The 26,561-nt window shown below is 35.6% G+C and overlaps 2 protein-coding genes across 2 annotated transcripts in view; one reads left to right on the forward strand and one right to left on the reverse strand.

Moving 5' to 3' along the window:
- The first annotated feature begins 378 nt into the window (after positions 1–378).
- On the forward strand, positions 379–1,187 carry LOC106087006 (ADP-ribosylation factor-like protein 2-binding protein). Its single transcript, XM_013251881.2, has 2 exons — positions 379–789; positions 867–1,187. The coding sequence occupies exons 1-2, from the start codon at positions 491–493 to the stop codon at positions 1,039–1,041; spliced, it is 474 nt and encodes a 157-aa protein (XP_013107335.1). The 5' UTR covers positions 379–490; the 3' UTR covers positions 1,042–1,187.
- A 1,568-nt stretch (positions 1,188–2,755) lies between these two features.
- LOC106086797 (WD repeat-containing protein 6) overlaps positions 2,756–26,561 on the reverse strand; it is a 111,387-nt gene continuing 87,581 nt past the window's right edge. The window contains exons 2-4 of the mRNA XM_013251610.2: positions 5,965–6,275; positions 5,171–5,908; positions 2,756–5,009 (exon numbers count right to left, since the gene is read on the reverse strand). Coding sequence (XP_013107064.2) covers positions 2,770–5,009; positions 5,171–5,908; positions 5,965–6,046 — 3,060 coding nt within the window. The 5' untranslated portion in view covers positions 6,047–6,275 and the 3' untranslated portion in view covers positions 2,756–2,769. The remainder of the gene's footprint in view (positions 5,010–5,170; positions 5,909–5,964; positions 6,276–26,561) is intronic.

Consider the following 26,561-nt stretch of genomic DNA (forward strand, 5'->3'; position numbering starts at 1 on the left):
ATAACAACAAAGAAAATGCAGTGCGACACTTCTTTGGAGAGAAGTTTTACATGGCACAGTACACCACAAATGTTGCCATCATTAGGGGGGTACAACCACCGCGTTCAGCGTCATAGGCGTACATGCTAATCTCTGCGCTACGGTGGCCTCCACTTATAGGTAAAATTGTGGTCTACTACCAAGTTATTGTTAAAAACCGGTAAATGATGGTAGGTCCTTACCGCAGCGCCAGGCGTACAGTTGGACTCAATTCAGATTTTATATATGCATTTTATTTCGCTGTTTCTGCATCTCTGCATCGCAGGATTTCCCTGCCTTTGAAAACAAATTCATACTGCAATCCCTATTACAAAAAATACAACTCTGCCATACAGTTGGCGCGTTGCTGGGGCAACAACAACATTTAGGGATTTTTTGTTAAATTAAAAGAAATATTCTTTCTTTTCAAAATTTTTATCATTTCCCTTCAAATAAATGAAAATATCATAATATGGAGGACTCTGCCAATGAAGATATACAAATTGACATTGTTGGCATTACAACCGGCAGTGCATTTTTTGATGAAGCTATTGGTCACATTGAAGACATTATCCTGAGCGAAGAATTTCACAAAATGCAAAATGAATTTCTGGAGAAACATTGGAGCTGCTTTGAAAGGAGCGAAGAGAACAAATTGGAGTATATGGATATTTTTCAAGAGTATGGAAATAAATTTGAAAGATTTATAATGCAGGAATTGCGTGAGCGAATGAATGATTTTGATATGGAAAGATTTGCCGAAGAATTGAGGTAAGTCCAGCACAAGCAAAGGCAAAGATATAAGGATCGTATTATATAATTAATTTCGTTATTTGATCGATTTTTAGCTCCTACAACACCAAAGATGATCCCTATGATTTTGCTGCTTCAGAAATATTTGAACTCTTACAATCATTTAGCGATTTCCAAACATTTAAGGAACTTATGCTCGACTATCGAAATGAAAAGGAGGGGGAAATGAAACAAATTGATTTTGATATTTTAATAACACCACTGAGATGAATGAGAGCTAAAAAAAATGTAGAAGAAGATCTCATGTGGTGTTGGTATAGTTTCTGTTAGTTTCTTTTAAGTAGCTAGTCCTTTATGAAAGCGCATTATGTGAAAATTTGCCAGAATAAAATTCTTTTGTATATTTTTTTCTATAACTAGCATGGTGTTGATTAAAAAAAAAGGAAAATACTTTTAGGTACAAATTTGTCGCATATATGTATAAATTAGGACGAAGGGGGGGGGGGGGCGGGGGGCATTGCCCAGGGAATTTATATATGCTATATGATGACCTGGTTATATTCCTCAATCTTTCTCACTGGATTACTACGATCTAATAGAGCAATTGTTCAACGATATAGCAGCCATCACGCGATTGGTGTGGTTCTTTAAAACAGCATGTTTACATACTAATTGAAGCTATGTTGGGTTTATAGCCACCACATGAACCAACCAATATGTTGGCTGACTTCCAAAATGTTAGTTGCTTTATATTTGCACAATGTGTAGTGTACTAAAATGCCTCTGTACTACATTGTATACTATTGCAAGCATTAGTATCCGTCAAGTATTTTTAATGCAGCAGAAAACCAATCAAGCATCAGTTTTATTTTTGATGTTTTAACATTTTTTTTTCGGGTAAAACATGGCATTGCCTAAGAATTGCCTATATGAGAGTATATTAGGTGTGACTTTTGTGAAACCAACCATTAACTGTGATACTTGCATTTAAATAGTGATTTCCTCTTTTGTATGGAAGCTCCCCATCCAATAGCTCGACAAATATTATTGAAAATTCTAGATAGGTAGATCAGGCTGGAAGAGGTATTAGTATCCCACTGACCTTCTATTGAACATGTACAATGAAGAAGTTTAGTGGCTTAGCTCATTTCATTGGAATCTAGTCTAGGACAAGGATTCGTTCGGTTGACGGGCCAATAACTCGCCTTTTCATTTCGAGAACAAGGCGAGTTACTGGCGCCTTTAACCCTAAAATTTTAGTTCTACGTAAATTTTACGCATATTTTACGTTAGCACTAAAGTAGTATAACGTAACGTTTTAGTTCTAGGGTTAAATAACCAACGGCTATCACGTTTCCGAGGTGATCTACCCTATGTACCAGAACGACCTTGCTCGCCTGTAGGTTATTGACGAGGATCAAAACCGCAACATGCCAATATGTGGCTACTTCAACTACAACAGCAATATTAAGAAGGTCATCAAGTGGAGGCCACCGTAGCGCAGAGGTAAGCGTGTCCGCCTATGACGCTGAACGCCTGGGTTCGAATCCTTGCGGGACCACCTGACAAAAAAAAAATCAGCAGTGGCTTTCCCATCCTAATGCTGGCAACATTTGTGAGGTAATACGCCATGTTAAACTTCTCACCAAAGAGGTGTCGCACTGCGGCACGCCGTTCGGACTCGGCTATAAAAAGGAGGCCCCTTAACATTGAGCTTAAATTTGAATCGGACTGCACTCATTGATATGTGAGAAGTTTGCCCCTGTTCCTTAGTGGAATGTTCATGGGCAAAATTTGCAATTCTACTTAGGTACCTCAAGGAAGCTGCTCGCTCTGGCAATTACTTTAGTTGCAACGCAACTGTAGTTGATTTGCTATCCAAAATCGATCCATTTGCTTACATCAATTATGTTTCCCTTAAGGTAACTACAGTTAAGTAAAACTCAATTTTATTTTTCGTCTTATTGTTAAAAAAACAAAAACATAACATTTTAAGTTTTATTTATTAAACATAAACACTTGCAAACCATTTCCATATATAAGGCAAATTTCGTCCTGAAGGAGACACAAACCTTTAATGTCAGCCACACAAGAATAAAAACTATCCACTACATCCCCTGAATGTATATCTATTTTGTATAGCCATTGATCTACACCACAAGTGTAGCCATAGCGACCATTTGTAGATAAAACAGCAGCACATATTTGGGAAGTATGTACATGCCAAAAGCGACTGAGGGAAGTTTTCGACCAAGTGGTGGTGTCCAGTACGGTATAGGCAATTTGTTGGCCATCACCAGAACTAAAAATTTCAAGGGTATTTTTGTCGGCATTATATTTGGTAGAAATGCCATTTATGCCACCATCTTGTATATGTAACGGACCTTGAACTAATTCTAGATTGGTGTTAAAAATACATACCCTACCATTTGTATCGGCAGTGAGTAGGTGATCGTATTCTTTTATATATCTCACTTGCAATAGACAACGATTGCAAAAATATTCGTAGGCTTGTTCAATAACCAGTGAGGATAATTCGAATATTAAACAGCGAATATAGCCATCCGAACAGCCTATGAATAGCAGATAATTGCCTTTGTTGTCTAGTTCTTTGATGTCTATGGACATCAAACGAGTCTCTGGATTAAAATTGTACTTTTCCTGGTTTTGTTTATTTGTCGCAGCTGGTGTCATCATGCCTTCTTTAGCTTTCAATGTATAATTCTGTAATTCCTCTATGTGAAAATTTTGAGAATTTACCTTAGCTATGCATAATTGGGCCCTGCCTCCACCAGAGAAAATTAAAAATTCTTCCGAGTTCAATGCCAAGAGCTTTAAAGTTCTGACATTGGAAATGTGGCTGTGCAATTCTTTGCGCAGAACCAGTTCTTGATGCTTGGTTAGAGTATGGATTTTTATAATAATATCATCTCCAGCTGTGACAACAATGTTATCCTGAGTAGCATCATTGGATTTTAAGGCTTCCATAGTATTACAAGGAGCGGTGTGCCAACGCTTAGCTGCAGGCAAATACATCAAGCCTTGATTTATGAGGGGCATTCTATGGAATTTCACTCTCTTGTTCTTTATAAACACCAAAGAAATGTTATTGTCGTTAAAATCTGTTCTAAAATGCCAACATCTATGCCCTCCCCCACAATCCAATTTTATCAAAACATCATATTTTCTGGACCAAACCACAAAGTGGCTGTCATTAAATCCCAAAAATAAGTCGTGTGTAAAATCTTCCTTGCAGATGTTTTCCACACATGATAAAGGCACATTTTCTCGATAGCAAAAATTGAGTTTTACCTCTTCAAAATCTAGGGAAAAAACTTTGATGGCACCATCATGACCACAAGAGCGTACCAACGCCTTATGCTTAGTTTCACACACAACTTGTAGCTGGGTGGCTCCTAAATTTCCATGTATGTGTTTTATGACATCACATAAGTCATAGTTGCCTTCGGCTGAGTTCAATTTATAAAGCAAAAGATTTCCTAAGCGGTTGGTTACCATCAAAAATTGCCCTTGGTTGATTAGTAAAGCTGTGGTTAGCCATGGCTCTTTGCATACAGGCAATTTCATTTGTCGTCTGACATTTTGTGCTTCCAGGTATAGCACACAATTGCCCTTACTGTCGCCTACCAAGAAATCTTCTTGTGAAAAGAATATGAAGCCATGTATAACTCCTTCGAGCATGTGTTCATCGAGAATTTTATCAAATCTATAATTCTCCTTCTTCCATTCAATTACCATCAAACGCTTGTAACCACAAATAGCTATACGATTGCCGTAAACTTCCATTACAGTACATTTGAAATCCATGCCTGCCACTTCTATTAAACTCCATGACGAACTATTATTGTCAGCGACTTTGTTTTGGCTTTCTAATGTTAATCTCATTAAACGGTTTTCATTTGTTATACCCACAATGTCATGGTCACCAAGAAATTTTACTTTTGCTATATACTCCTTTGGACGCTCTTCGTTAACTATGGGCAACAACAATTCGATGTTTGGTGGTTTAGTTTCCTTTTGTAGTTCGCAGGACATATCATAAGCCACCACATTGCCATTGGATCCTATGGTATATACGGTTTTGCTTTGTTGATCATATGCAAAATTCCATATAGTGGCTCCAAATTGTTGTCTTCTTTTGAATAACAGTTCACCTTTGCCATTCCACAGACATAGATAAGAATCTTCGCCTACGCTTAAAGCATAAACATTGGAATCTGCAAATAGGAAGGGGGCAAATTGCAGCATGTTAAGGAAGGCATTTGCATGGTGAAAGAATTAACGGAAATGATTTTCGGAGAATGCCTCCCTTTTGCTACAATGATGCCCCATTTAAGGTTTGAGTGAAAAGAAAACTTTCTCATATAATTTAAGCTACCATTTCTTATAATGCGGCCTTTAAAAACTCTTGAAATGTGACCATAACCGCTGGCCACTGGCTTGAGAGAAGACTTTTCCCAATTACTTTCCATTGCTTCTAACAACAGTACTTTCCACCATTTAACAGCACGATCATCACTGGTGGTAATTAGTCTTTCAGCATTCTCATCGTAGTCAATGGAAAATATCACCCCATTATGGGCGGGAATGCGATGAATCAATGAAGACATTTTAGGTTTTGTGGGCAGCTTCATATCTGCAGCATTTTGAGATGGTTGCCATATAAGAAGCTCTCCAAAAGCATTACCCGAAAAAACCACCAATTTTTTCCATGTTGTGCCATATAAATGGGCACAATATAAGGTTGATTTATCAGTGCAAGAAATTCTTTCTTTGAGGCTACATGTCTTCTCCAAAACATCATAATCAAAACGCAAGATTATACTATGGGCAGTTAGTAAGACCACTTCTTGCGGATTGATAATAAAACAACCACAGCTTATCCAATCGCTTAAGGAAGCTCTAAAGAATTCTATGAATTGATTTTGGCATGCCTGCAGCAGCACAAATTCTTTTTCACCATACACCAACAAAACATTCCCTTGATGATTTTTGTGTATGCCATGGATTTTGTTTATCAACTTGGTGTCCAGCACCTGTTCTTCCCACATTGATGTGTGCTCTGTTTCGGCATTGTTTTGAGGTCTGGTAAATAAATGCAGCTCATTTCCCTTTCCTAATGAATATATTATTAAAAAAATATTTGTTTTTCCTTCTTTTGTGGTTGCTTACCAGTGATTATAGCGTGTCCATTGAGGATTTCTATGGCAATTCCATCCGCTATAGTTTCCAAAACCCGGCCAACCATGTCCATGTTTTTTTCTTATTTTTGTTTACAAAATGTAAAATGTGGGAGAGCTGTCAAAAGTTGTAGCAATTGGATGTGTTCAGTAGGCATATCTCATTAAACACATGGGTGGCTGGCTTTGTTCAGTACGATTATCTGGCCATAATGGTTCGTTTGCACAAGAAAACGAGAAAGCCGTTATAGAAAATCGCAGTGCATCATGTCCCATTAAGAATAAATCTTTTTCATAACGTTTCTAAGCCAAAATAAAGCAGTTAAAAATTAGTGGATATCAATCCGTCATTTGACAGGAGTTGTGAACACAATCGGTGACAATCCCATGGCAGTCGGTTGTATGAACCGGATTGACCCGATGAAGTTCTTCTTCGGCAAGGGCTGGCATCTCAGTGTACAACACAATGCTACAACAACACTCGGAGACTTTCGTATATCAGTACATCTTTTGCTTCGTGAATGAATTGCAATTTTATTTTATTTTATTCTTTAATTCATTCATTTTATACATTTATTTCAGAAGTAAGTTAGTCTACGAACATTTCATACCAAAAAATAGAGAGAGACTTCTCCCATATCACTGAGAGTTGGCGGATTCAAATAATTAAGCTTAATGATAAGAGTCCTCCTTCGAACACATTAGCCAGCGGTTTTATCCCATCAAATGCTTTTTATTTTTTTTATTTATTCCCTCAGGTGTCGCTCACCTTTGGGACTCTGCCACAAATATAAGGAATTCTTAATTGTAAATTTATGCATGAACATTCCATTAAGGAACATGAGCAAACTTGTCACATATCAATAAGTGCTGTCCAATTAAAGTTTAAGCTCAATGATTAGGGACCTCCTTTTCATAGCCGAGTCTGAACGGCGTGCCGCAGTGCGAAAATTCTTTGTGGAGAAGTTTTTACATGACTGCCATACCAAATGGTGCGGTACCTCCTACTTCACAAATGTCGTCAGCATTAGAAGGGGATAAACATCGCTGAACATTTTGCCCTAATATTATATCATAATTGAATTGAACCTTAAATCGGGCAATACTCGTTTTTAGGAGGAAAGTCTTCCATAACATCCCACGAACATCCTTAATCGGATGTTCGTGGGCATAATCCAATTTTATTCTGCTTCTGAAGTGAGACAAAGATTCGAGTATAAGAAAAGCATGCAGGCCGATTTCCACTCAGTAGCCAGTAGCTAAGACTCTCGATCCATAACTTCTCCAAAGCATTGGGAAATTTTTCCAATTGCCTATAATCAAAATAGATTTTCAAACTGCATTTGATAGTAATGGGCATATAAGCCTAGGCCTCAGCTAGGTTAAGCCTCGTGGCGTTTGATCTATAGATGGTATAGGACCTAAGCCAGGCGTTTTAAGACGTCTCACCAACCGCTGAAAACATATGAACAGTATTTGAAATTTCGGCAAAAATCTCAGCCCATAGAGGAACAGTTCTCCAAGGTGGGTTTATATATCTAGATCTGTTTAACGTCTACGAATCCTCTATTCATACGGCGTTAACATCGTGCAGCCCTAAAATGTTCAGAAATAGAAACAAGGTTTCCAAGGCCAAGTGCCAGCAGCACTTGGATTGCTGGCAAAGAAACATAGTTGATTACATATAAGAGAATTGGTTGCTCAGAGGTAAACTATACAGCGCAGGAGTGAACTAGCCAGTAGAGCGAAACACAGTAAATATTGGGTTGCCCAAAAAGTAATTACGGATTTTTTAAAAGAAAGTAAATGCATTTTTAATAAAACTTAGAATGAACTTTAATCAAATATACTTTTTTTACACTTTTTTTTCTAAAGCAAGCTAAAAGTAACAGCTGATAACTGACAGAAGAAAGAATGCAATTACAGAGTCATAAGCTGTGAAAAAATTTGTCAACGCCGACTATATGAAAAATCCGCAATTAGTTTTTGGGCAACCCAATACAATCCAAATGTCACAGAATGCGAACTGCGGCATAGTGTCTCCTTTGCACAGTTCTCATGGGCCTTCCTTCATAGGGAGACGATTCGAACGATGAAGCAGCGTAGCATACAGGAATCAATAGTATTCATTAGGAATTGAAGGAAAAAGTGTAAGCTGGTACCGAGTGAATGCGGGATACTTTACGCTTTGTGAGGTTAGGTAATGATGTTTAAAGGTTGATGAGAGGATGTGTAGGAAAACAAAGAAAGGGAGAAGAAAGTCACTAGATCACATTTAGAGTCTAGAGAGAAAGAAATAGGCCTTACTCACAAAACTTTATGAAGCCTTACTGTCTGTGAGACGAGTTACTCACTCCAACATCTGTTTTTCCTTTATGAAATCAGCTGGTTTCGAAACAAGGACGAACGGTAGTTTCACAAACTTTTTTTACTCAAGTGAGACGAGTTACTCACTCCCACAACTGTTTTTCCTTTATGAAATCAGCTGGTTTTGAAACAAGGACGAACGGTAGTCACTAATTTTCAGTGACAAAAAGTTAGTGAAACAGGCATTTAATATAGGTTAATTTGACAGTTCTATAAAAGAAATATGTCAAATAAGCCTATTTCAAATCTACATTAAGTTTTTTGAATAAGGCCGATAGAGTTTAGTTATCAAACACATGACCAATTATGCCCACTATATGTCCAACCCCCAGAGTAACACTGAACTGTACACATTTAAGTGTGCACTATCTGTGTATTGCAGCCAGTTACCACACACAAAATGTCCCTGCAGATAATGTTTTCGTCCCCTAGTGGAACCATTTCGTACTTTAGATCGAAGAAATATCGCCTTCTCAGACTTAGTCTATGGCACAGTATCCGGTAATGGAATATTCAACGAACTCTTAATAAAAGGAAGCAGTTCGCCCATATTTTTTCAAACCAGAGTTTCTAGGGATAGACATCTAATCTCATGCCCAATACTATGTTGAAGCCATCCGTGAAGAACGCTGATCTGTGTCATTCAAATGAGTGACTCGACTCACTCTTTTAAGTAACACAAACGTAAACAATTGATCTGACAACTAGAGTGGTGAAAAATAGGAGAATGTTTGTCAGCTTATGTCGCTATCTTCTGTATATGTACTGTACTCAACATATCTTGATAAACGATTTCTTGCTAAAGCGCAGTTTGCATCTCTGGCGAAGTTTTCGTTGCCATAAGAAATGCATTGACATATCCTAAACGAAATATTCGTTACCGGTACCGTTACTGAAAATTTCAGCGCAAATTAAATTTTCTTTGCGTAACAGGGTGACATAATAGGCTTTGTGAATTTTTTCTTGCAACTCCGAATGAAAATGTATGCATTAATAGCTCCATGCAATATGAAATTAAGTCATTTGCAATAAAAACGATTAATTTAAGTACGTAAGTCAAAAATTCTTAAAATTCGGCCAAATTTATAAATCGATGTTTGTCGCCATCTTGTATTCTACACAACTATTTTACAGTGGCGACATAAAGGTCTAGCCTGTAACCGAAAATTTAATACCCAGCTTAAAAACAATGTATGTCAAGTTTTCTAGTCTTCTATGGAACACACAATTCAAATTAACCCAGGTAGTGGAACAGAAACAGCTGAGTACAATTTTTGTCTCGGAGTTCACTATCTGTCAACGAGTTTTCATAACTTTCGGTTGTGTGTGTGCATTATAATTAAAAACCACTGACAAACAACGTAACATTACTCAAAATTAGAGTTGCACTAATCACTGATTTGGACAGAGAGTGAATCCATTTTTGTTGTTGTTGACCAACTGCTCCTATCTCTAATAAATTTATCTTGAGAACACACCCAGAGAAAACTTGATATCAAACGTGCTCAAATCATACCACAGGTATGATAGTAAAGCAACACCGTATGGTGGAAAAATAATACCGGATGGTATGGATGAAACATAAAATGATTAATACCGTTTGGTACTAGCCTTATTACCGAACTGGTATTGGTTTTAATACCAATGCGTTATTGGTTTTAGCACCGGACCGTGTTTGATTTTAGTACCAAACCGTTATTGAGTATTTCACCCTCAAATGAACCAAAAAAAAAAAGAATATATTGACAATAATTGTATTTAGCAATTGATTCTATATCCTTTAATTCCCAGAAGTGGTTATCATATGAATACACCAACACGGCTTCGTTTACCACACAAGATACTATCTATCATGTTTTTGATGTAGAATGTCCTTAGAATTTGTATTGTATTTACATTTCACCGATTTCGACTATTTGAACAGGTTTTTACGCACTCATTGTATCAAAACATTTTATTTATTTGTTTAACAAATATTTTCTTAATAGCCTCCTTTGTCTGGTATTGAATTGATACCAAATGGTATTAAAAATCTTTGCCAATGATGCGAACAAAATACTACCAGTTTGTATTGGCAAAGTACCGTCATTTTTATATCAGTGCACACCCTTGTCCTCAAATTCTCATATGCAAGAGCTTTGTTGACTCACTTGAGTTATAGCACTTGACAGAAGACAAAAGTCAAATATTTACCTGTCCAAAAATATGAATGAATGAATAGATAGAGGGTCATAAAAAAGCCCACTGCTCAATAGAATGACAGAGGCGTCCAAAATATGCTTATCACGTTTAACTTTCTTTCATCATCAACTTTTGCCGTAGTGGCATAGATAGACATCATCAACATAGAGCATCATTATTACTAAGTTTAATTGCTGAAATTTCTACGAATAGCCGCTTACAGACATTGTTGATAAGCGACAGTTTTTTATTACGCATAAATCATTGGACTGCATTCACTTACTTGGAATTGTTGTTGTTAGGTATTGAACTGCCTATATCATTTTGAACTACATACGTTCGGTGGCAATGGGCAAATGCGGCAGTGTGTTGGGTTTTTTTCATAAATAGGGTCTAATGACTTCAACAGAGAGGAAGTGATAAGATCGCTTCAGTCTAGAAAAAAGTGGTAAGTTTGGAAAATGAACTCATCTATGTGGGAAGACAAGAAATTGCGGTAATAAGGGAGCATAACGGCTGTTTCATCATCTGTTATAGAAGGTTACGTGACTTGGTGACAAAAGGTTTAAGTGTTCAGTTAGGTCATGCGAACAGCTGAGCACAACTTTTTTATTTTTGTTTTGATTTTGCAGTAAATCTAAATGTCAAAGGCTTGATAGCACAGCTGTGATTTTTTTCTAAAATCTTAAAAACATGTTGCATTTGACACATAAACAACAAAACAGTGTAATAATGATAAAAAATACAAATATAAAACACATTTGAAGAAAATAAGTAGTAAAACCACTCTGACATTTCAATTTACAGCATTTGTCACTCAAGGTAGTTTCGTTGGTGGAAGATTTTTGTTGTTGTGCTAATGACGATACCTCTTAATTTTACCATGGGTGTAAACAAAGAACAATTTGAGATCATCAATGGCGAAAAAATTCACAATGATTTTAGCAGGTTACTTTGTTCCCCATTTTTGTTGTTAGTTGTGTAAAACGTCAACAAAGTATCTAAATTTACTTAAACATATTTGCGGCAAATTTTCTACATCAACACAACCGTGCCATACTGCACTAGGATTAATTGTGCCTAATTGCTACTTTTAAGTCATTAGCCTAAAAAAAGCTTTGATGTATATAAATAAATGAAATGAAAAAGCTTTTTATTAAATTTTCACAAATTTTTCGCTTACAATTTTGTTATATGGTGTTTGACTTGATAGCTGTTCATGTAAAAAACCCTTAGGGTCGGTACCCTATTCGCGAGCGGAAATTGACAGCAATTAAATATTTTTATTTCCATACAAAAACACGTTTTTTATCTACACTTATTGTTTTCTCTATTTTATATATTTTTTCTCAAATATATAAAGAAAAACGAACCATTGAAACCAATAAAACAAACAAAAATGATTCCGGCAATAGTTTCAAGTGATGCCACTATAATAGTTTTATGCCATCTTCCTCACTATAAACAGAGTACTACTTTTCCGCATATTTTCAGCCAACGTATCGCCGACGTTTTTTTATATGGAGTTTGACAGCATTCCGCTTGAAAAGCTGAACAAAATACTCAGCTTAAGAGAGATCCTTGCTCAGGCTTATTAGGCTACCTCCTTCAAACCAGCATTTATTGCAATCTAAGTAGGAGGCTCGTTAATTCTGTTTAATCAAGATTTGTTTTTTCATAATAGTGGGGCGGTAGGTAAATTTTATAGACCTGTTTTTCGAACAATGTCGGTGCATGATAAGGAATAGTCGCCATTGACGCCTAATTGACTTTAAATCAAGCGTACGGTTCTACAATGACTGCATATTGTTGCAACAACACATGAATCTTATATTGAAATAGACAATGTTTGTATGGTGAGACCATGCTATTCAGTCTGATGTAAATCAGATATGAATTTCAATTTTAAATTAATCAAAAAGGAAAAATTATGCCAAAAACTTGAATTTTATGGAAAATTTTTTTTTTTGTAGGAAATAAAGCTTAAATATTGTTTTCAAAGAAATTTTTGTCAAAACTAGATTACCTAGGAAATTTAGACAGTTTCCAATATTTTTAATCAATATCAGTTGTTTTTCTACCGATTTCAATATATCAAAACGGGTCTATGTGCGCTTATTGCGATGAATATCAATATTTTTTTACAATTGCTTCTAAAAGACAACAAAAATCTTGCTGATTTTATTTGGAAGGACATGAATGAGTTCACTGAGATTTTTTGAATTTAATTTTAAGATTTTTATAGTGTTTCAAAAATTAATGGGCCTTCCAGTGTGAATCGCCAACATAGACTGGCCTTTAGTGTATACGTAGCCTTTAAATGTAAACGCACCATTAAAAAATAACGGTTAAATCTGAGTATGCACCTCTAGCGAAATTTTCGGTTGTAGCCAAGACATTCTTGTCGCCACTGAAAAATAGTTGTGTAGAATACACGATGGCGACAAACATCGAATTATTGGTTTGGCCGAATTTTAATCATTTTTGGCTAATCAAGTTCATATGTAGTGTTATTAATCGTTTTTATTTGCAAATAACTTCATTTCATGTTGCTTGGAGCTTTAAAATGTACATTTTCATTTGAAGCTGCAATAAAAAGTTCACCAATGCCTATTATGTCACCCTGTTACGCAAAGAAAATTTCATTTGAGCTGCGTACCTGGAAGCGAAATATTCGGTAATGGTACCGGTAACGAAAATTTTGTTTAGAATATGTCAATGAATTTCTTATGGTAACGAAAATTTCTAGAACGATTTAGCAAGATTTGTTGATTACAGTAGGTATAAGGTAGCGACAATCAATCAGCTAACTTCTAACATTCTTCTATTTTTCACCACTTTTCTTGTCAGATCAATTGTTAACATATGTGTTTCTCAAAAGAGTGACTCGATTCACTCAATCGATCAGCTTGAGTGAGTCGAGTCACATGTCAATGCATTTCTTATGGCAACGAAAATTTTGCTTACACTGTGCCTCTTAATTCAGTTGAAATTTATATGAAATATAAATATGTTCGTATATACATAGTACATATATCTATTTCAACTAATATTTACCCACATATATGTGTAAAATAAATAATCGTGTGTGTTGGGCCGACAGCAGCAATGCAAATCGCTTCGGTGGAAGGGGAAACACGTGTTGGAAGGTTTTTCAATGACCTTAATGAAAATATTACAAAAGACAATAAGTGCTTGAATTGAGCTATATATAGGAGTGTACTTTGAAGTGGGATAGCAATTCCCATGGAGGTTTTCAGGCAATTTTGGAGTTTTAGCCAAATATGGTACTAAGATATTGAGATCGAATAAGGGCATAGAATGTTGATGGTATATTTATTACTGCATTTTATGCATTAAGAATGCAAATTAGCAATGTCTCCGCCAGCTCCGGTTTTTGTCAATACATTTTTTTCAAATAAGGGTCTTAGTTTGCCAGCACAAAACACTTGTGTCTACAAAAGTAGACGTCCATACGCGTCAGCAGACTGAATAAATTATCGCTTAATATTCGTACACCGTTTTGAAGTCGTGTGACTTGATTAGATTAACATTCGAGGGCTTTTAATTATGTGACTTGATTAGGTCGATGAAATGATGAGTCTTCCGAAGACAACTAAATGGTGGTTTTAATATACTAAAACTAATTATTTAAATTTAATTAAATTTTTTTTCTTGTTTAGTAAAATTGGTATCGGCTTGTTTTTTTACTTTTACGACGAGAATTTATTATTTAATAAGGTGGCCGCATCAGCACAGCTGATGGAACTTAATATGTTAATTCATTTTTGAATGAATTTGAAAATTAAAATGTAAACTTCAAAATAAAAATTCTCTAAATTGATGTTTGTGTTTGCTGCTGTTATGGTTCTTAAATTTAGGTTATATAATCCTACGCGACCTTAATCGCTATCAGCTTCACTCAGGGAACAAGGTTCATTATGTCGCACCCGAAAAAGATTAAAAAAAACGCTGTAGACCACAGACGAAATTTACGGCAGTGCAATGACAGACATTAGAATGAAGAAGATAAGACTATGATATTAATGGAAGCCAGGCGGGCTGGAAAAGTTCCCTCCCATCTGCCGTTTCAAGCCCCTACTTTAGTCAACAATGGCGAAAGGACTATGTGCCTGGAAATATTTTAGAGAGGAAAAAAGGTGTTCATTTAGCCATAGTCTGCGCCTACTCCCACAATTTCAGGACAGTGCCACAATAGGTGCTAAACCGTCTATAACTCCTGCTCATCCCCACATATCATGCGTAAATCCGTCATGCGTCCAGCGCGGAGTCCAACTTCTGACATTGCAATGGCTTGTAAGGAACCCTATCAGTAGTCAGAGCGGCAGCTTCACCTCATGTAGGAGTTGTTCCCTGAACACACCAAGTTACCTCATATTGGTGAATAGATGAGTGCCCATTGGCCAATCTTGGCAACATACTATATGCACTCCGAACGGCCGCACACTAAGATTAAACGTCATCCTCATAGCCAACAAACTTTAACCCCTTCCTTTTCAAATGATCTGAAAATCCCACAAATATCCAAGAGCCTCAACAAGGAGTACAAAAACCTTTCTTGTGGTGATTGAGCTCTAATCACAATATTCCTATTTGAGACCTTTGCTAGTGGTAGACTAATTATCCTGCTCATTAAAATAGTACGAACTCAAAGAAGGAGAAAACCTCATGTCCACCAGAGTGTCATACATTTCACGCATGTGATGTGTAGTCCTGGTTACAATCGAGATACACGCCTATGAAGTTGGAAACAATGCTTGCCCAATTGGCTATTTTATCACTACAATAACCTAGTTAAAACTATTTAAACCTGCCATCTTGGTAGTTTTGTGGGTAAAAGGGTAAAACCTCTGGAATTAATGGAAATTTTAACACTGAAATATTAATAAAATTCTTTATTCTTGCTCTGATTGGTTGAAGCAAATTTGCAGTTAATTTTAAATGTCATGGCGAATCGATTTATTTTCGCCCTGTATACAAATTTTGACATATCAAGTTCCCAAAAAAGGTGCTTTTTTGTAGAAATTCGCCGATGCGGCCACCTTATAAATACGCCTTGCTAGCGATTAAAAATTAACAAAAATAATTCAAAAATTGATTTTAAGATTTGATTTTTGTGAACTTAAGAATAAAGCGTTCCAATCCTTTGGGTGCGCGCCGAAAGCCGAGCCGATATTGTTAATGAAATCAAGATTGTGAGTGCAAGAAAACTGGTTTCAAGTCAATACAAATAGGCAAATGCAATTGAGTGCGAGAAGAGTTTTTCGCGCTTGTTTGCATTGTTGATGTTCATAGCGAAGCAATTAAATGTGGTCTCATTTGTACAGCAACCACAAATCATATGGTGCAATCCGCCATTTTGCCATCAAGCTGATCGACGGTTTGCCAATACACACAAAGAAATTTGTGAGCGTGTGTGCATACTTGTACGTACATGAGCAGGGAATATGAGAGAAAGAAGATGACAACAAAGAGAATGCAAACAAAAATCTGACACTTTAATACCGTCAAACCTGGCCGGCTGTTAACATCTGTTCGCGTGAGACCACCTTGTTAAATCCGCCTTGGTTGAGTTTACTTTTTGGTGTTAATAATTGCATAATTCACGCTAGAAGAAGCAAAATTCTCTTTATCAGATGAATCCACCGCCGTGTGCAACAATTTTATAAACACAAATTAACAACAAGATTAAATGACATTAAAGCAAAAAACATGAAACCAACAGTATTTCAGAGCTGTGTTATAGACAAATATTCTTTTCGCAAGAGAACTGACATCAAAAGGCTCGGCTCGGCTATGCTCAGCATTAGCGCGCACTATGTTCGGACTCTTAAGCGCAGTATGCACCTCTGGCGAAATTTTCGTTACCATAAAGGCCAAAACAGAATACCAAACGTCGAGCTATGTTTTTGACATCTTAATACCGTCAAACCTGGCCGGCTGTTAACAGCTGTTTGCGTGAGACCACCTTTTTAAATCCGCATTGGAAATGAAAGAACAAAATTTAGTAATAAGGGTATTTTAACATAACTGCGTATGAACAATGAATAAGTTTTCAATGGATTGTGGACACTTTTTTGTTTTTAACTTTAAATTATTTTTACAAAACACTTTATAACTTTCTTGTTAGCTTCTTTTTATTAACTTGTGTTTTTCTGCAATTTTTATGTTCACCCAATTCCATTTGCTCCTCTCTTAAGCCTATTACTGACTTCATTCACAGCGAAAATGCCTATTAAATTAGTATGAAATCCGACGGACTCTTTTTCTTCGTCAGAGCACAAACAAAAGTCAAACAGCAACACACAACAAAGACAACAATATTGAAGCAGAGTTGATTCTGCTCATTTCGTGAGCATTTTATTACATTTGCAATTAATATTGTGCGAACTTTCTCCTGATGCAGCGTCATGTCGCTACTATTTTTCTCATAGAACACAGTACCACTTGTATGGATTGTGTTCGCATTATATTCGTCACAATTTTTTTATAGTGCGTTTTGACAGTTGTTCGTTTGAAAAGTCGAAGTCAGTACTAGGCTCTAGGTGACTGTTAAAAATGAAACAAAAAAAAAAAAAACGCCAGATGTCTAATCGTTGTTCGTGGTTGTCATTTGTTTGAGAGAATGAAATTTCATCTATACGAAATCTATAGTTATCATTGAGAATTTGTAGTGTTTCAGAAAAGTAATCGCGAAAACCATGTGTTTCAACTGCGAGAAACGATCATAGTACCGACTTCTAGACAAGTTTATGCCTTTACCATTTCTGCCCGATCAATTCGTTGTATGTCCCTGGAAACTTCCCGCTATCCTTAATAATAACGTCGTCTATATATGACAATATCGAAGGCCATACCGATGACAGTCCATTTACTATCACACTCCACATGTCACTAGGTATGCAACAGCCCCTTCTTCTCCCAAATGTACGTTGTAGAAGAATGCACTTCAATTTGGTTCATTTAAAATTGTTTACAATTTCAATTTTTCCGCTCTACATAAACAACGGCAAAATTGTTTACTTTTCTCTTCCACTTTAAGGGATATTTGTTTGTATTGTAGAATTCAATTAAAAAATAAATATGATCATATTTCTATATCAGAAAACCATCAACCACATACAATGACAGGGGATGGCAGCTGAAAAAGAAGAGAGGGCAAAGATGAAACGAGCATCAATAACAGTATTTGTTTGCTGCTAGATAGATGGGCAGAGCGAGAGGGAGAGAGAGAGAGAGAGAAAGAACCAGCAAAACAAACATTTCAAAATTCTTTAAAGGCAGTCATGGTCATCATTGCTGACGGTTTCATTTTGAAGAATACACTTCTGTGTGATAATATTGATTTTTACCGTATAATTCAATTGAAGAAGAGTTCGTTCTTTTTCTTTCTTCAAACGTCAAATAACAAGTTTATTGAGAAATCGGCACTTGACTGATTATGTTGACAACCATTTGTATTATTTTTTTTTTTGTTTTTGAAAAAAGCAAGTCAAATGACCACTTATTTTATAAATATAGATAGATATACAAATATGTAGTTAATATCAATAAAACAATATAAAATGCAGACAATGTGTTTGTAAAATATTTGTGTTCAGCGTTTGTGGATTTTTTTGTTCGTTTTCTTTTTTAAGACACGACGTTCCAAGTTCAAGGGTATTCACATGAAACTCTTAAGCCACTTAAATGCATTATTGTAGATCTAAACAAAAAAAAAACACTTCATAGCGTCTAAAAGTACCTTCTGGATTTTCCTATTTTCAATGGAATTCCAGTAATTTCTTTTTGTGTGTACACAGACGAATGAAGTCAAAAAGGTAAACCACTTACATATGTTCTTAAGCCCCTTCCATATCGGTAAAATGTATATTTAATTTTTTAGTCGCAACTTATTTTCTAAAGGAAATTATGACAAAATTTCGTTCCTATAGGAAATTTTTTCAAAATTTCAACTATAAAGAAATTTTAATTTCTATAGGAAATTTTGTCAAAAACTCATTTGTAAAGAAATTTTGCCAAAAATTTATTGTATACGAAATTTTGTTGAATTTCGTTAGGCGTAGTATGCACTTCTGGCGAAATGTTCGTTACCCTACGAAATGCCTCGACATATTCTAAACGTAATTTTCATTGCCGGTACCGTTACTGAAAATTTCGCTTGCAGGTACGCAGCTCAAATGAAATTTTCTTTGCATAACAGGTTGACATAATAGGCATTGGTGAATTTTTTCTTGTAACGACGAATGAAAATTTATGTTTCAATAGCTTCATGCAACATGAAAAAAAGTTATTTGCAAATAAAAACGATTAATTACAGCACATATGTACTTTATTAGCCAAAAATGATTACAATTCGGCCAAAATTATAAATCGATGTTCGTCGCCACCTTGTATTCTACACAATTATTTTTCAGGGATGACATAAATGTCTTAACTGCAACCGAAAATTTCGCTAGAGGTCAGCTTTATTTGGGAAATTAAATTTCTATGGAAATTTTTGTCATAATTTCATTTCTATGGGAAATGTTGTCAAAATAGTAATTTCGTTAAGATTATTTTTTATAATTGGTGGAATTGTTTTTGAAATAACCACTTTAAACCTTAAATTGAGAACTTAAATTCCGCAATGATAACAAGTTCATCACTAAGTTAATGCTTTACTAAATTAATTTTTAAAACTATTGGCCTTTATAAACTACCTCTTACACTCCTGCTTCTATTGAATACTGTCGTTTCGGTATCTGTAAAAGCTTGATCTACCAGCGAAGGTATTTCATACTCATTGTTATCATTATTCAAATAATACCAGTTATAACTGACTTGTCAAGGCGTTTAAAATTTGCAGTTTTTACCGGTTTTCCAGTGTATAATCTTTAGTCATTCTCAAGAAAAAAAAAGAAAATTTTGCGTTAAGTGTATAACTCACTCAACATTAGTTGCTGACTATTGGCACTATAGTAAAATGTGAATAAATTTTGACGAGACTTCTGCAAAAAGTTGCCACTCAATGTGTCGTTAGTTTTGGTTTTTGATTAATGACTATTGCCTTATTTGCGAATTTTTATTCAATTTAATAACCCAAATATGAGTCTTTGATTTATTACTAATCGTTAACAATATCTGTCCACTTTTTCAACGAATCCGTTAAAGATATCTGTCTACTAAATCCAATGAAAATATGGCCTCAAAAATTATTTTTTTTTAAATTTAATATATGCTTATTTTGTGTACTAAGCAATTAGTCATGCCATTTAATACTAATATTATAATCTTTAAAATAGAAATAAAAAAATTAAAAAATTTGATGACAAAGATCATATGTTATTGTAAATATATCTATTAGAGGGCGCACTTATGTATTCTCATATATGTTCGATGAAATAGTATGACTCCCTTTAATCGAAAGAATTCTATATTTATTCGAAAAACCATACTTCATATCATGGCGAAACAATTAAAAGTGGTCTCATTTGTACAACAACCAAAAATCATACGGTGCAATCCGCCATGTTGTAATCAAGCTGATCAACGTTTTGCCAACACACTAAATGCAATTTGTGTGCGTACATGAGCAGAGAATATGCGAGAAAGAAGATACGACAAAGAGAATGCAAACAAAAATCTGTCATATTAATACCGTCAAACCTGACCGGCTGCTAACAGCCGTTCGCGTGAGACCACCTTTTTAAATCCGCACATTTCACATCAAACTTTTCGTACGTATCACACGATGTGTACAACTTTCAGTGTTGCCAAATTTGAAGAAACAAATCTTGTAATACACTTAAGGGGTTTTTGCATGGTACAAGAACTTAAAGGTATGGTCATGCGAACAGCTGAGTAAAATTTTTTGAGTTCGGCAAATTTCCTAATGACAAATATTCATGTATGTGCTTTAATGTGTATGTGTGTTATTTACATGAAAACAAAATACATGGAAAACGAAATTCTGAGCGTTGGTTGTATTTTTTATTCAGGTTTGGGTTTTGCAAAATAAAAAAAGTTTCGAGAAATTGAAAAAAGGAAAAATGCATGGCCGTTTTACCGTTCTTTTTGGTTATTTTCGTGGCACCCAACATAGAATTTGGCTCTCATCGGTGGATGAACTTAACAATAACTTATGAATTTCTCCGGAAAAACTATTAAACTTTTTTCTTCTTCTAACCTCGGCAGACATACTACTGCCCTACCATACCACTACACTACATACTACTACCCTACCTTCTAAGTTCTTGTACCATGGGTTTTTTTCACAATTTTGTCTCTACTTTCTGTACAAAAGTTATTAGTCGCCTTAAGGCTGTTTGATCTTATATTAAAGTCCACAAAAGCATAAAATTAATTGATACAATACTATTGCGTCTTAACAGCTTTTGAACTTTCTCATATGTATACATATTAATTAGAAACAATTTTGCATATACATAGATGTCAATTGGCATGGTTGTCGTGAGATGTAGAGAGCAGCACGGTTTTGATGTAAAAATATTCTCTATAAAAGATAATTGACTTCTATTTTATTTAAGTTGTGTTTTTGGACACGCGTGTCTTTATTTTCATTATGTGGTGGGGGAGGGGGGTTATATTTAAATATCATTGAAGGTCACTACTATTATGGGTCATTTTGTAGGTTACATATTTTCAACTTAATTGATATAAAAAAAAACGAACACAGACGCAAACACACACATAAGAATTCCAAAACATGTTGTAAGGGAAAAACTGAGTGAACAAATAAAAAACAATAAAAAAGAGCGTCTAGTTCGGCAAAGTCGAATCTATTATACCTTCCACCATAAAGGTAGGTATTAAGATCGTTCACTGTGGCAATAAAGAGACATTTAGGCAACCCTTCCATCATATGTCTTACCATCAGCATTATTTTGTTAAATTGTGCAGTTTGCGTAGTGTTATCGCAAAAAAAGAAAAGTGGAATAACTAAATTTGCTAACAATTGTTATTTATTTAAAGACAATGAACGAAAATACAACTTAAATTAGTTTTTTTTTTATCATGTTGGCCCAAGTTGAAAAACGTTTTGTTCACGCATTTAGTGAATGAAAAACTTAGTAGCGCAAATGAAAATATTTTCACGGTACTTTTTATACCCTTTCCTAAAGGAAGTGTATACCCTCTACCCTTTCTTAAGGGAAAGGGCAATTAATACCCTTTTTAGAGCGCACAACCAGCCGATTACTGGCTTAGGTGTATGTCCATAGTGGCATGGGGCGGATTAATATCTGCATCCTCTTTTCAATCTTACCTAAACTAATACCCTTTCCTAAGGGAAATGGTACTTTTAATACCCTTTCCTTAAGGACAGAGTACCTTTAGTAATATAGCTATTAAAGGGTACTTTTAACACACTTTCCTAAGGAAAAGCGTACTTTTAATACTTTCCTACGGGAAAGAGTACTTTTAATATCTTTTCCAGAGGGAAAGGGTACTTTTAATATTCTTTCCTGAGGTAAAGGGTATTTTTAATATCCTTTCCTGAGGGAAAGGGTACTTTTAATAACCTTTCCTAAGCGAAAGCGTACTTTTTATACCCTTTCCTAAGGGAAAGGGTACTTTTAATATCCGTCCCTAAGGGAAAGGGTACTTTCAATATCCGTCCCTAAGAGAAAGGGAACTTTTAACACCCATTCCCAAGGGAAAGGGTTCTTTTAATACGCTTTCCTAAGGGAAATAGTACTTTTAATTTCCTTTACTTTTAATACCCTTTCCTAAGCGGAATGGTAGTTTTAATACACTTTCCTAAGGGAAAGGGTATTTTTGATATCGGTTCCTAAAGGAAACGGTAATTTTAATACCCATTTCCCAAGAGAAAGCGTACTTCTATAGCCTTTCCTAAGGCTATATGTATATGCCGGGCAATGACAAAGGAAATGCTCCAACGTCCCATCATCTTCCCTGCATGCTCTACACATACTACCACTTGCCGCACCGATTTTACATAAGTGAGCTCGTAGTCCTATCTATCCCATTATGATACCGAGAGCTATACTGACTTCCTTCTACATCCATTCAGTAATAGTCTCGTCTTCTCGCGGTCTGGGTTTTCCCATAGGATTTTTGCCGACCGTTTCGTTGTTCCACAGAGTTGCATGCGCATTCGTCGCCCACGCCCTTAATTCGAACTGCGTCGACACGAAAGGCTTCGGGTTAACCAGGTTTATTGACGTCAGTTCTCTGTCCTTCACCGCCAAATCGTGTCCTTTCATTTCCCCTTACTCCGTTATGGCCAGGCACCTAAACGATGCGGATTTTGTCATCCTCAGAGAAAGTGAAAGGTTACTTTAGGCACACTTTGCCAAGGGCATGGTTACTTTAAGTATCGTCTCCCAAGAGAGAGGGCAGTCTTGATATCCTTCCCTTAGGAAATGGGCAATTTGATACCCTTTCCTAAGAAAAAAGGCACTGTCGATATATGTTTTTTTGTATTCTTTCCCAAAAAAGGTTAGTTTAGTTACCCTTTCCTAAGGGAGAGTGTATGTTTAGTACGTTTTTAGTTGGAAGCGTGGTAGAATGAGGCGCTTGGCTATGTTTCTCTACGTTTGTTTGTGGGCAAATTTGCAAAAATTTATTTATATGATACGTTTTTCTGTCCAACATTCTGCGCAGTGCAAAATTATTCGAAAAATGTTTCCCAAATATGTTTGCAGGAAATTAGCTTTGTGTCGTATATATCTGGAAGGGATTACGAATATCAGCATTTAAATATTTTTCTACGAAATAGCGGACAGACAATGACCGCGACATTAGTCGAGGTCTTGCCAACAGCATCAGCACGGTTACCACAATAATGTGTGGGTGAGATGACGCGAATTTCGTATGGTTGTGTCCATTCTTTTTTTCTCAATATTTTTGGCTTTTCTCACCAAAAACAAAGATGTACGGTCGAGCAGCCCCTGGCAAAAGACATGTGGTGTCACGTGAAATTTTAATTTATAATTTTTTAAAGCTATTTAAATCTTTTATGCGTATGTGTGAGAGTTAATGCCATTGTTACTTTTTGCATCATTCATTTGCCGATTCTTTTTGTTTTTATTTTGAATTTTTAGGCTTTGTTTGGGTTTCGGGTTTTTTTTTTGTTGTCGGCCAGCAAACACTTTGGCGTTTGCAAACTTTTTGCTTGAGAGTAATGTGGTCTTACCTTAAGTGATGGTTGGTGGTTGTGTAAATCATTTCAATGTCATTTGTGAAAGTCATCCACCGGTGAATGAGTTTTTGTAAATCACCATGCGGTGGAAAGCGGGAACCTGCAATCTAAAAACTGTTGTATATTATAATTAACTTTTTGTGGTACAAAAATTATTCACAATTGAAAAACACTCGTAAACTAAAAATAAAAGGCCATTCAAGGATGGAGAAAAAATGTAAAAAACACTATTTTGATTTTTACTTATGGGGCATTCCATAAAAATTTAAATTTTGAAAAAATTTTGTAGAGAAATAAAATTTCAAAAACATTTTTTTTGGTCTTTAGCCAAACAATATCCTGCAATGGAATCTAAATAAAAAAATTTTTGGGGAAAAAAAATCATGGTTTGGTCAGACGGACGGACGGATAGATCGTCGAATGTTTATACTGCAGGATTCGTGGGGATTCCATTAATCCTAAGATTTGGAGTATTGTATTTTATATAAATTTAATTTTTTTTTTAAATATATTTCATAATTCCAAAAAAATAACGCTCCAGACGTCTTCGTTCAACGACATTTTTATGTTGTTTTGGAATTATTCAATTAGTTTTTTATATGGACGTTCGAAACAGATAAAATGCCCAATTTCGTTCACTTTTTATTTTTATCTTGAGACTGGTACTATATTCGTTTTTTCACAGGTGAAAACACATGTGTTTCACGGTTATCATGAAAAATTTCGTTAAAGCAAACATGTTACCACCCCTGGGCTTTAAATAAAACTCTCCGGTTTATTTCAGTGTGATGCTTTATTGTTAGCTTTAACTCCAAGAATGACAATTTCTGGCTTGTGCGTCTTCTTAAATAGACAATGAGAAAAGATCATACAATTGGAAATAAAGCATTAGAAACATTTGAGAGTTATGAGTGATAACTAAATAATCACGAAAACAATTATCACCACCGAAAAGAGTTAGGCAAAACAATCACTCAATGTGCCTGCTTTTATTGGAGGTTAGTAACGCTACTCTCTTTTCACTAACGTTACGTTCTATGGTAATTATGCGAGAGCACTAAAAAAACTGAACTCAGTGCTTAGATTAAAATAACGGAACATAAGCACTTAAAATAATCGATTCTCTTCGTACATTTATTTAACTCAAAGAAGCAATAATATTATACACTCGAAAACAAAAGTTCGTTAATATACGGTAAGTAAAGTAAATCAGACTCTTTCAGTAAAACAGGTCAAATAAGCTTTAAATGAGTTTGATTACTTAATAGATTTAAATGGTTAAAAAATACAGCCGCTACAATACTTTATAGCTAGTACTACAGATCGATAGTTTTAATAGTAGATTGACTTAATTAGGACCAGTGTTGCCACTCAAGAAAATTATTTCCTACCAAAATTAAAGTAAAATTCTACCAAACGCCACCAAAACCTGCCCCAAACGTTCTTCAAGCCTACAAGCAACCTAGACCAGATGGTCTTAATATTCATAGAGGATCTAGCCATGTCCCTCCGCTGTCTGTTGAAATCACTCTAAAACCTATAAAAATATCGGTCATAGTTAAAGATGGAGACGGAAAGATGGAGCGCCCAGGTTCGAATTCTGACGAGAATATTGGAAAAATTTTCAGCAGTGGTTAACCCCTTCCTAATGCTGGAGACATATGTGAGGTACTGTACCATTTGGTATGGCATCCGTGTAAAAACTTCTCCGCAAAGAGGTGTCGAACTGTAGCCATTCGGACTCGGCTGTAAAAAGGAGGCGCCTTTTCATTGGGCTTAAACTTGATTTTGAGACGTTTGCCCCCTGTTCCTTAATGGTATGTTTATGGATAAATTTGCATACTTAAAGATAACCTACATATATATGGGTATTACTTTACTTTAATTGGCTATGACAGAATATTTGTTCCACTAGCCGAACGTAGAATAGCGTTCCGAGTGCCTCGATCTTCTGTGCTCATTCTAAAATCTCTGACGCCAAGTTTCGAGGTGTCTCCCACAACTTGATCTTCCCATCGGGCTTTTGGTCTTTCCGGTTTGCGTGTATATATGGGTATACCTCCCATTATACCGATTTCCCGATAAGAACTCTTGAATTCATAAATTCAGAATTCGATGAAATCCAATTTCGGATAAAGCTGTCTCCAGATTTACTACGCGTTTCAGTGAGTTGCATTGTACCCCTCAGCATCCGAGTATGGACCAGATCTGTCCATAATTGTGTGTAGCTGCCTTATAGCCTGATCTTCGGATTAAAGGTAATCGGACAAAAGCCAAATTTTTACCCTGCATAAGCGAAATCTTGTGCAGGTACTTGACTATGGTACCAGTTGTCGTCAAAATCAGAACTTATTAAATTTTTCTTTGAAATTTGAAACAAGCGACGACCAAGCCGAGTACGTGGGAAATATAGTCTAGATCGGGTCTAGGCTTATAACAATTTTATCAGATGATTTTGTTTGAAACTTTAATTTCGAGGTTTCATTACGCATGCACTGAATAAATACACTGAAACGGAAGAAAGTGAAACAATTTGAGTTATCCCCGGGGACATATTCAATATTTTTTTTTCAAATTTGAGGTCAGCCTACCAACCTACCAAAAGAAAAAAAAACCTACCAATTTTGGTAGGAACCTACCAAAAACGGCAACACTGATTAGGACCTATACCCCAATACTGTTCCTAAATGAAATGTTCATGGGCAATATGAATTTTGAAACTTATTGCTGATTTTAGTTCAATATATGTAACTAAAATGATTACAATTTGTATTTATTGAGTTCACAATAACATTCTCAGAAGTAAGCATAATTTAATAACTGTTAGTTAGTGTTGAACTAAAATTGAATTTGCT

Source organism: Stomoxys calcitrans, chromosome 4, assembly GCF_963082655.1.
Source record: "Stomoxys calcitrans chromosome 4, idStoCalc2.1, whole genome shotgun sequence".
NCBI lineage: Eukaryota > Metazoa > Arthropoda > Insecta > Diptera > Muscidae > Stomoxys > Stomoxys calcitrans.